General features: G+C 32.4%; 1 protein-coding gene across 1 annotated transcript; it reads right to left on the bottom strand.

Moving 5' to 3' along the window:
• Nucleotides 1-565: 565 nt before the first annotated feature.
• LOC129759228 (putative odorant receptor 83c) lies at nt 566-1,920 on the bottom strand. The gene is made up of 3 exons (XM_055756635.1): nt 1,065-1,920; nt 755-990; nt 566-692 (listed from the first exon to the last, which is right to left on the bottom strand). Exons 1-3 carry the CDS (start codon nt 1,918-1,920, stop codon nt 645-647), a joined length of 1,140 nt encoding a protein of 379 aa, XP_055612610.1. The 3' UTR covers nt 566-644.
• Between the last annotated feature and the right edge of the window lie 9,933 nt (nt 1,921-11,853).

The raw sequence follows: 11,853 nt of genomic DNA, 5'->3' as shown, positions 1-11,853 counted from the left end.
CAGATAAGATCAGTAATTATAAATGAACTTCCTGAAGGATATAAATTTCACGTCCATTCGTGAGAAAAACATGATTATTTAAAAACCACCGCTTAATGGGTCCAAAGTAGGGCAACTAACCCTAGTTTCGATGCCGACAACAATGGATTTTCAAGAAAACTGTGCACAATTTGATCTCTCCGTTCGGCTTCCATGGCGGTTGTTTACAAAATGCTATCGTTTGGTGTTATGACATAAATACATGGTGAAAGGTAATGAATTTCCCGACACGTGGGTGAAAAAAGTTTCCAAATCCGTCCACTAGGAGCGCCACAATGAGCAAAAGAATTTGTTCCAATATTAAATGAAGCAGACTTTATAACCGTTTTCTTCATTTTTTTTCTGGATATAAAACCAAATTTGATAGACCTATTTTTCTCAACTTTAAAACTATTTCAGCGAATATGTATTCAAACCATGAGATATGTTGATTGTATTAGTATATTTGTATTTTTTTCTTTTTCTTTTTTGAGATTGTTTTACTAAAGTGCAAGAAATCTACAAATCGCTAGTATTATAACAAAAAAACATTACAGTTACTGAACTCCCTTCCAAAGTTGAATTATACATTTTATGTTATAATCCGATTTCAATCTTTCTTTGTTTTACATACTTTGTAGAAGCATAAATTGAGAATAGATCATTTTGTACACCTGAAAATTAGTTCAAATTCAATGAGTTGTTCCATTCGTATTGTAATGACTCAAAATCTTACCTGTACGAAAAAATTCATATTTAACACAGCAAAACCACCGTATGTCAGAATCAGCGGCCTTTGCGATTTGCTCAGTATCAGCTGGATACTTTTCTGCTCCGACGGTTTCAACAAGTGCCACGAAATATTATAAATACGATAGACAAACATATCGCTCTTCATGTCGATCAACGTTCCCAGGGCACACAACAGCAACATCTGAAAGGTACCCATGAAGATTCCTAGAAACACAATGACTCGAAGACCCTGAAACGATTTTGAATTTATAAATTAAGGTTGGGTAAAAATATTTATATGAAACTTACATCGCTCATAACAAAAAGCGCCACAATGATTTGCAGTGCACTGCAGTTGATCTCGATCAACATCTGCGGTGAAAAAAGGGACTCAATTTTGTCCACGAAAGCTATCAAGCTCATATGGTATTTTACAATTTCAACTATAGCGTCGTTGATTTTTGAGCGCTGGTTTTCGTTCGAGTTCGAAAGTATCAACTCATCGAATTCGTCCAATTTCAGCATCAAAATGTCGTACTTGACGCAGATGCTGAAAATCAGGGCGAAGTAAATGTTGACAGTGCCTACCATACCGGGGGGAGTCCAAATGAAACAGCTTATCTGATAGAACAGATTGATCCAATAGCCGTTCTCCGTTTCGACATCAGTATATGGGACCAGAACCCCAAAAGGTAGCGTTCTCTCCCCAGTGATCAGCAACACAACAAACGGCAGCAAAGTCGTTCCAACACTTCCGATCACTACAGCCGTTGCATAGATATAGGCGAAGCGTTTCAACACGGCGATGTACTTCAGCAGAATTTGTTGCGTACTCGGATCTTGCGAAGCATCCCGATAGATTCTCTTAGCATCATTCAACACGTCGGCAAACGAACTCGGATCCAGTAGCAAATATCCTACCCGGGACCATCCGATGACGGCGAAGCAGAGAGTCACCATCACGAAGATGAAGGCAAACGAATCGGCTCTAAACAGGAACAAGTTGATGACAGAAATCGCGGTGAAAAGCGAAGCCAACAACAACAAAGCCAAAGTGTTCAATCGCATCCGGAAGTCCGGATTGTAGGAGTTGATCCCGAAAATTTCCAGCAACATTTGATTCCATCGAAGAACCGCTTCGAAGGATTCCGCAGCCTTTCTGCTGGACATGGTTACCGATATCGGCTTGAAACTAACTGAATTGAAGCATCGAAGCGAAGAGGAATTTAAATCGTTGCGGAAGCGTGTCCTTGAAGAGACCTTTTGAAACACCTGAAGCAATTTGCAACACGTGCGTCGTTAGGAACATGTGGTCGTCTTATTTGCATTTCTTTGATATGGGGATAAATCAGCAAATAGCTGTATTATTGATTTCGAGCATGGGAACTCTTTCAATACATGGAAATGTCAAGAAAACAATGTATCTAAAGCATGAGTTGCTAAGATTTTCACCTAAATTGCCTATTTTGAAACTAACGGATGGCAATCAGTTCTCTACTCTTAACTGAAATTTTAAATTCATAATCAAATTTTGATCAACGACCCAAATGTTTCGAGAGTAACAATCTCTTGAAACTGGGGTCAAAACAGAATTACACCCCACATTCACAATTTTTTCATAGTTTTGTGAAAACAATTTTCATTTGTTGATAGAAATTTAGTCTCGAATATCGAATTTCAATAAGAATAGGGGAAGTGTGGGTAAAATTGACAGGGGTGGTAAAATGGATACCCCCTTAAATCTTACTATTTTTATTATAAAGTAGTGCAAACTTTATGGCCATCCTATCACAGAATCACTAGAGACTATTAGAGACACCCTATGGAACACGGAGCTGTCAAACACTGAAAATTAAAAACAAAAACAAAACACACGTGAACTTCCCAGATGGTGTTTTATTTTTCGGCCTACAACAACAAAAGTTTTTTTAAGTGTTAAACGCCTTTCCGCCGAACTTTTTTGTACAAATATCTGTGCTCAGAGTACTTATCAATCATCGAAGGTAAGTATTTTTTTCAATAATTTTTTTGTTAAATTAAAGTGTTTTCAAATAACATATAGTGCGTGTAAAATGGACAACCCATGGGAGGTGGTAAAATGGACAGTGTTTAATTTAAACTTTCCAGATGCCACGAGCTTAAACCAAATTGAAATTTAAATGAAGTTTCCATACCTTTTTTACTGCATAACTTGAGAATTGTTCGAGCAAATGAAACAAAATTTGTCTTGATATTCTATTTGGGTAGGAGAAATGGTTCTATGAATATTTGTGTCCCTCTCTTCTTCCAGTGTGGAGGTAAAAAGAGGAGAGGGGCTCCTTTACAATTTTCAGCATAACTGGAAAACTAATCAAGCATATTGACCCAAATTTGGTATGGGAAGAAATTTGCATACGAGAAATGTTACTATGGGGAGAAATTTAAGGGGGAGAAATTTAAGGGGGAGAGTGCTCCCATACATTTTATTACATAACTCGAGAACTTATCCAGCGATTGGAACCAAATTTGGTTTGGGAGCGTCTTTGAGATCGAGGAATGTTTCTATGATTATTTGAAACACCACTCTTCTTCCACGGAGTACACAGGATTGTGGGGAGGGGGCTCAAATAAAATTTTGTTGGTATAACTGGGAAAGTAATTTAGCAAATAAAAATAAATTTGACATGGGAAGTTATTCAAATACGGAATCGAGCAAATGGAACCAAATTTGGCCTGGAAGGGTATTGAGTGTATATGAGAAATTTTTCTATGGTGATTTGATACCCCTCCCTCATTCCAGTGAAGCTTTTAAATTTTCTTTTGCGTTACTCAAACACTTATCGAGTAAATGGAGAGTAAATCTGGCATAGAGAGATACTTGGGTACGTAAAATGTTTTTATGATTATTTGGCACACTCTCTTCATAGCAGAGGGGAAGTAGGAAAGGCGGAAGGGGTCCCAATGAATATGTTGGCCCAACACCAGAACCAAGCAAGCAAATGGAACCGAATTTTGTATGAGAGGGTATTTGAATACAATAAATGATTCTATGACTATTTGAGACCCCTCCCTCCTTACATTAGGAGGATATTAAACAGAGAGGGGCACTGTTATACATTTTTTTGAATAACTCGATATAATCTATCAAATAAATGTAAACATATTTGACATGGAAGGATATTTGGGGACGTAAAATTTTTATAGAACGATTGAGCACCCCTTTCTTTTTTTTTTTAATGGGGGAGTTCAAAGAGCCGATGGGGGCTCCCATACATTTTTTTTTAGCAAAACATGAAAATTTATCAAGAAAATGGAACCAAATTTGGCAAGTAAGGAAAATGTTTCGATGGTTATTTGGTACCCTGCCTCCAAGCACCAAGCAAGAACTTATCAAGCAAGTTTAACGACGATTTTAGACTCCTCCCGTTTTCAGTGGGAGGATAAGAAGTGGAGACGGGCTTCCATATATTTTGATTTGCGAGACTTGAACACTATTCAGATGAAACCATATTCGGAAAAGAAGGGTATTTGAGTACGAAAAGAGTTTTATGATTATTTGACCCCCTTTTCCATTTCCTTTTTTTGTCGAGACATACAAAGGGGGAGAGCTGCTCCCATGTTTTTTTTCCATAACTCGAGAACTAATCAAGCAAATAGACACAATTTGGCATGGGAATGTATTTGAGGTTGGGGTGTTTTATGATTATTTGAGACCAGTTTTTTCTTCCCCATTGAAAAGAAAGAAAGAGTAAAGAGGGCTCCTATACATTTTTGTCGTATCTCGAAAACTTATTTGGAAAATTAAATAAAATTAGTATTATTTGAGGCTCTCCAGCCTCATAATGGGGTGATTTCCTTAAATTATTTGTTTAATAGCTCGAGATCTAATCATACCAATTTTGTCTTATAACTCAGCAACAAATTTACCTAGAAGACCCCACTCTTATTTTAGGAGATAAACAGTAAGGGGGTACCCATTAGACCGCTGCAAAAAATGACTTTTTGCTCCCATATGTTTTTTCGATGCTTTTTGGGTCACCAAGCATCAGTGTAAAATTTGAGTTGATTTGGTTGATTCCTGAGTTAGCGCAAAGCGTTTCAATTTTGTATGAAAATTTGTATGGAAGAAGAAATTTTTGCACAATAAATCATCCAGAAAATTCAAATAAGCTTGAAATGAAATCGGTCTTTAATTTTTGGTTTTGACTATTCTTTAGCTTCATTTTTTGTTTGCATGACAAGCTGCTAAGAATTTCATGAAAAAAGTTATAACCATTTCAAAATAAAACATCTGAATCCATTGAAAATTATTCAAAAATGGCAGACTTTGCTTGCTAGAGTTGTTAATAATTGCTAAAAATGTTTTAGCAGAGGCTTTATAAATCGATAAATTTTCTGGCAATACAAAACAGTTTTTTGAGATTTTTTATTTCCATCCTACTGTTACACAGCTTTCAAACAAGCAGTCAAAAACGATATAATTAAATAAATGAAGTTTGAAAACAAAAGTTTTATATAACATTGAATATCTTTTCTGGGGTACAATTTAGGTTTGTGCTTTTTTGACATGAAATGTAAAGCAAGAATCAAGGAACATTTTTCATCCAAAGTTATATTTTTTGGAACTTTCAGAACATCTCTGGCGATTTTTGAATAAAAAATTTTGTTGTACCATACAAATTCCCATACAAAATTAAAACTCGTTGCGCTAATTCAGGACTGGATGGAACGCCTCCAAAATTTTTATTGCTGTTTCTGGCAGCAAACATATCCAAAAAAAGTTATGGGAGGTGTAAAAATTTAAGAATTTGAAATTTCCATACAAAGCTTGCAGCGGTCTAGTACCCATACCAGTTTTATGTAACAACACGAAAATTTATCAAACAAAAGGAACCATATTTAATGTGAGAAAATAAAATCATATGAAAGATAATACAACAATGATTTAGCACCTTCCTTTCAGTGGGAATGAAGAATGAACTTTAGATCAAATTTTCAATAAAAAAAATCGCTTAAGAAAATTAGAAAAAAATATTTTTCTATAACACTTCAAACTCAACTTGCAGCACTCTTGCAGCACTTAAAAAGTAGTTGCATCTGAATGATGTTAAAATTTATTTCATGTGACGGACAAATAATTCAAAATATTGAAAATTTTCTAAAATTTCATTAAATTTTAGAAGGTGTATTGATAACTTTTCGTTGGTTAGACAAATTGTGCCTAAACTCAGGGTGAAAATCCAGCAAAAAGTGTAGTTTATTGCTTTTCTTTTTTTATATATTTTTTTATTACAAACTGTTACTAAAATCTTCAATACCGTCAACTGGGGCAACATGCAACAATTTTCAACTTCAATGACTTCTAAAAAACTTATGTTCACAGTTAATCCTACCCCTTATGCATCAAAAGTTTTAAGGATGATGGGACAACAAATTGACGTAGTTAGAAAAATTATTGGTTTCTTTAGTTATTTTTAATTTTCTAAAAACATGCGATTTTCACCCTCCTTATAAAATGGGGTAACTTGCAACAAACTTTGTTTTTAATGAAAAATGTTATGAACACGTATGGAAATGTATAGTTTTTAATGTATTTGCGATGCTTTTAAGACCATTACGCATAAAAACACCAACTGCAGTAATTTTTTGGTCTGTAAAAACTTATTTTCACATTTTTCCTGAAAATAAGGATGCTGCATACATTAAGGGGCTAAATAATACTACGAAAAAGTCTAAAAGCTGAAATCATAAAAATAAATGTTTGAATGCATGAAATTTCAATTTCTACAAACGCGTGATGCAAAACATCCATATTCCAGCACAAGGAAACGAGATTTACAAGGTGTTTCTTTGATTTGCATTTTGTTGCATTTTACCCCAGACACCTTACTTAATGATATAAATATTTAATTAAAAAAAAGAGTGATTGTTCGAAAAATATTTTTACACCAAAAGTGTTGATATAGCATGAGGAAATCAGTAAAAAGTTTGTAGGTTAATATGATCAAGCCAATCCGTCAAACTGGGTAATGTTTTTAACGGCATCGAAAAATGTTTAAATTTGTAAATTTTTTGTTCGATTTTTTTAAATTTTATTCAAAAGTAAAAAAACGTTAAAAACTAGCTTAAGATGCGAGAAATTATGTCATCATCATTTCGTTAGCATTAAGAGATAACTTCATTACAATACATTAAATTAAAAATTGATTCAGCGTGGTGTTATATAAATGTTGCATCTAACCCCGCTGTTTCATGATGCCCCGTTTGATGGTATTTAACGAATTAACGAGAGTAAACAAAATTCAATCGCAAACTTAATCTTTCAATTTATCTCTTACTGAAATTTGCTTGTTTGAATAATAAAATTCAAAAAGAGATTTTTTTATGCTTTTCATTTCATCATTGATCGGGGAGTTTCAACTTCATCGAAGGTTGAAAAAATATTTTTTCTCATGACAATAGGAAAGAAGAAAAATCTTAAACAATAGAAATATATTCACTTTCCATAGAGATACAGATTTAAAAATTCAAGAATATTAGTTTAAGAGAAATTCAAAACTTAAAATCAGATTATATTCAGAACCACAACTCAAGATTTAAGAAATATATGAGGAATTAAATTCATTTACAAAATTGAGGTCAAAGTTTCAATCAGAATCAAAGCAGGTATTTCAAATTTTATAATTCATAATTCAAATGATCATTTAAATTTCTAAAGTTCAAAACACACTAAACAACTGTTCATGTGATGTTTACAAAATAACAAAATTTAATGCAGGTTACAATTTTGAATTACGAATAAGGTTTTTGTCTGATAATAAATAAAAAAAAGAGAAATATTTGTGAAATAGTTCTTCTAATTGTGACAAGATTTACGTTTGAAGACAGAAATTCAATATTCAGTAATGTTTTTGATTTTTTTAAATTTTTTTTTTGGGAAATAAGGCCTGAGAGTGTGTAAACTAGACCGCTGGAAAATGACTCTTTTTTTCCATATGTTTTTCTAATGTCTTTTGGGTCACCAAGCATCAGTGTAAATTTGGAAATTAGTTGATTGATTCCTGAACATGCGCAATGCGTTTCAGTTGTGTATGAAGGAACAAATTTTTGCGTATTAAATCATCCAGAAAATTCAAATAAGCTTGAAATGAAAGAAGAAAACAAAGTTGAAAAAAGCTTGAAATGAAAGAAGGAGAAAAGTATTTCATGGAGAAAGTTATAACTATTTCATAATAAAAATTTCAATCCATTTATAAGCATTGAAAAATGGCCGACTTTGCTTGCTGAAGCTTTCACAAATTTCAAAAAAATTTTTAGTCAAGATTAAATAATTCAAAAAAATCAGTAGGTACGCCAAGCAGTTTTTATAACATTTTATTTTCCTTCGACTTTTAAATGAGTAGTCAAAACAATTTAATTAATTAAATATATTTTAAAATATTTTGTTTTGCATTACACTGAATATTTATCTTTTCTGGGGTGGGTATAAGTTATGTTTCAGGTTTGTTTCCATGAATTGTACTGCAAGAATAAAAAAATATTCAAAATCAAAAAATATATTTTTTAGTACTTTAAGTACTTCTCTGACGATTTTTGTATTGAAAATTTTGTTATTTCATACAAATTTTCAAAAAAAAAAACTCGTTGCACTAATTCAGGACTGGATAAATCGCTTTCAAAATTTTTCATGCTATTTGTGGCAGTAAAAGCAACCAAAATAAGAAATGGGAGGTAAAAAAGGTATAAATTTGAAATTTCCATTCAAAGCTTGCAGCGGTCTAGTGTAAAGCAACGCAAATTTCAATAATTATCAAAAAGCCAACATTAATTAAACATTATTCATATGCAGAATGTGCGGAAGTTTAAAGTTCATGTAATAAACCTTGTAAGTTTAAGTCGTTTTTAATGAAAATTAAAGATATTTTTGTAGGTTCTACATTTTCTAAACTGCATATCATCATTTTAAAACTGATAGTTACTGAATTTTAATTCAAATTTAAAGAACGCTAAAAAAAGTAATTTCAGCCGCCATTGAATTCGATAAATAATTTCAAATGTAAAGAAAATATGCCATAACCGAAATATAATTTTTTACTTGCTGAGAAATCATGAATCATATTTTAAAATATAAAAAAAGTGATGATTTGTTTATCGTTGTGCTAACATTTTCTGAACTGGCCCGATTGGCAGAAAATCCAAACAATAAGTTTTTATTTTGCTGGATTTATTTAAATTATTGAAAGTAAAAAAAAACAGATAACTCAAGTCGGGCTCGCTTTCTAAATTTCGTTTTTTTTGCAGTCTTAAAAAAAGATATGAACGCTGCTGAAGTGTTTCGTTACCCAAAATAAATGTATTTTTCCTTCCTTTATCTGAATTCGCTTCGCTCTGGATTTTGCTTAAATTTGTCCAGAAGAAGTGTTGAACAATTCAAAATCAAATGCCCAGATTTTGCCAAGTTTTGAATGGAATTTGCTCTGATTTGCTTATAAATGCGAAAGATTTGAAACTTTCATAATTATATTTCTAGTTGAAACTTTAATACATAATTTTCTACAATAACATTTCTAAAAGTGTTTTTTTCCTTTTTTCGTTTTTTAATCGCATTTTTTATACATCTTTCAAATAAGAAGAATAAATAGCATGGAAATCTTTACTTCTATTTATATGTTTGAAAAATGTCTGCAATGTTCGCAAGAGTTTTTTAAATATTACAACTTTTGAATGAAAGAGGGCCTTTTAAGGGCTTAGTGAATTATTTGGTCAATTGGAAGATTCACTGCTTATAATATCCATCATTTTTCATTCATTTCATTTCATCTTTACAAAATTTGAGAAATTTATAAAATAATTGTAACTCATTCGATAAAAATAAAAGTTTTGAAGAATAGTGGTGATTGTAAATAAATATGCTTAGCATTTTATTCGATTGAAATGAAAGCTTTCGTATTAAATGAACGCAAAAGAGAAACAGTTTTTTTTGTAATTTTTATCAAATTACCTACTCAAATATTATATAGATATAGAGATCTTTTATATAAAATTGGAACAGCCTAGTTTACTGGATCAGTTTTTTCAAATAACATTACATTAATAACAAGACATCAACAATTACATTTGTTCAATTGAAAAATTCAAAAGCCAATTCGATATAACTCTATGCGGAAAACTACAATGCATCCTTTTTAGTTGTTTTACGCTTGATACACTGCCATATGCCAGAAAGGATGAACTAATAATTCTGATTGATGTTTTGCTATATCTAATTACTTCATTATCCGCCAACACCAAGGCCAAATGGCGGAAAGGTCGATTAATGCTGGTTGATGTTTCATGTCGGAATTCCACCGGTAAATCATTTGATAAATAATTAACGGAAAACTAGAAGAGCCATAGTTCACTCATCAATTTCCGTTGAAAATTTAAATTCTTAATTCATTTTTCAAAATGCGAAAATGTTAAACCCATGGCTTATAATTTTCAAATTTTTCAACCAATTCAATAGAATTCAATTAGGACGTATACATTCTCAAACTTTATAGTAGTAACAGTAGTATTCTTCGTGTTTCCTTTTTTCCAGGTCTATAAATTCGGTAGCACCTCTCCAATAATCACAAGCGCTCCTAAATTTCTGGATTATCTCGGTACACATTTAATACCCAGCTTTCAACTCCTGGGCCGACAAAATCTTGACTGTAGCAAATTGGTTGCTGCACCAAATCGGAGAGCAATCCAAGAGGGGGCCTTCAGTTAATTACAGTCTCAAGGATCGAATTAATTTCGAAATTTGTGTTGCGTGCAAAATTGAAAATGTGTTCTTACTTAGCAAAAATCCTCTCTCCTCCATTTGAAACTTCCCTCCTCTCTCCTCCATTTGAAACTTCCCACCCTATCACAACACAACAAATTATAAGCCAAACACCCACGCATCCAATTTCGCCATTCGGGAATATAAATATTCACCCTCCTGGAAATGTTTGGCCTTACAGCGAAAGACTCACGCCGCCATTCGGAATTACTTACTCATCGAGGGGGAGGGCATCTTAAAAGTGGCAAATAATGCACATATCATTGGCTTTGGTCCCTTTTTTGCCGATGTTCTGTTCTTTTCCCTGAATGATGTTGTTTTTTGTGTGTGTGTTCTTGCCCTTTTGCCTTGAGATACGGAATAATGTTCGAATGTTTCTCCCGCACCTTAATGCCTTTTGTGGGATTTGGCACGTACCATATTGCCACTTTCGGACCGAAGTGCTTACCGATGCGAGAATTTTATATCAAGATTGATGCGTTTTAATTAAATAAGGATTAGCCGCATTCGGTGCGATCTTTCTGTGATAAGAGTAACAAATCGGAGGGCTACTGCTGCCTGATCGAATTTCATTGAGCTGTAAATATTGAATCCATTTTAACGATTGTTCTGAATGGTACAGTATGTTTTGACTCGATAATTCATCAGAATGATGTTGATATGGAATGAAAACAAGCAGAACAAACAAAACAAACAAAACAAACAAAACAAACAAAACAAACAAAACAAACAAAACAAACAAAACAAACAAAACAAACAAAACAAACAAAACAAACAAAACAAACAAAACAAACAAAACAAACAAAACAAACAAAACAAACAAAACAAACAAAACAAACAAAACAAACAAAACAAACAAAACAAACAAAACAAACAAAACAAACAAAACAAACAAAACAAACAAAACAAACAAAACAAACAAAACAAACAAAACAAACAAAACAAACAAAACAAACAAAACAAACAAAACAAACAAAACAAACAAAACAAACAAAACAAACAAAACAAACAAAACAAACAAAACAAACAAAACAAACAAAACAAACAAAACAAACAAAACAAACAAAACAAACAAAACAAACAAAACAAACAAAACAAACAAAACAAACAAAACAAACAAAACAAACAAAACAAACAAAGCAAACAAAACAAACCAAACAAACAAAACAAACAAAACAAACAAAACAAACAAAACAAACAAAACAAACAAAACAAACAAAACAAACAAAACAAACAAAACAAACAAAACAAACAAAACAAACAAAACAAACAAAACAAACAAAACAAACAAAACAAACAAAACAAACAAAACAAAC

Source organism: Uranotaenia lowii, chromosome 1 (assembly GCF_029784155.1).
Source record: "Uranotaenia lowii strain MFRU-FL chromosome 1, ASM2978415v1, whole genome shotgun sequence".
Classification (NCBI taxonomy): domain Eukaryota; kingdom Metazoa; phylum Arthropoda; class Insecta; order Diptera; family Culicidae; genus Uranotaenia; species Uranotaenia lowii.
This window is presented reverse-complemented; position numbering and strand designations above follow the sequence as displayed.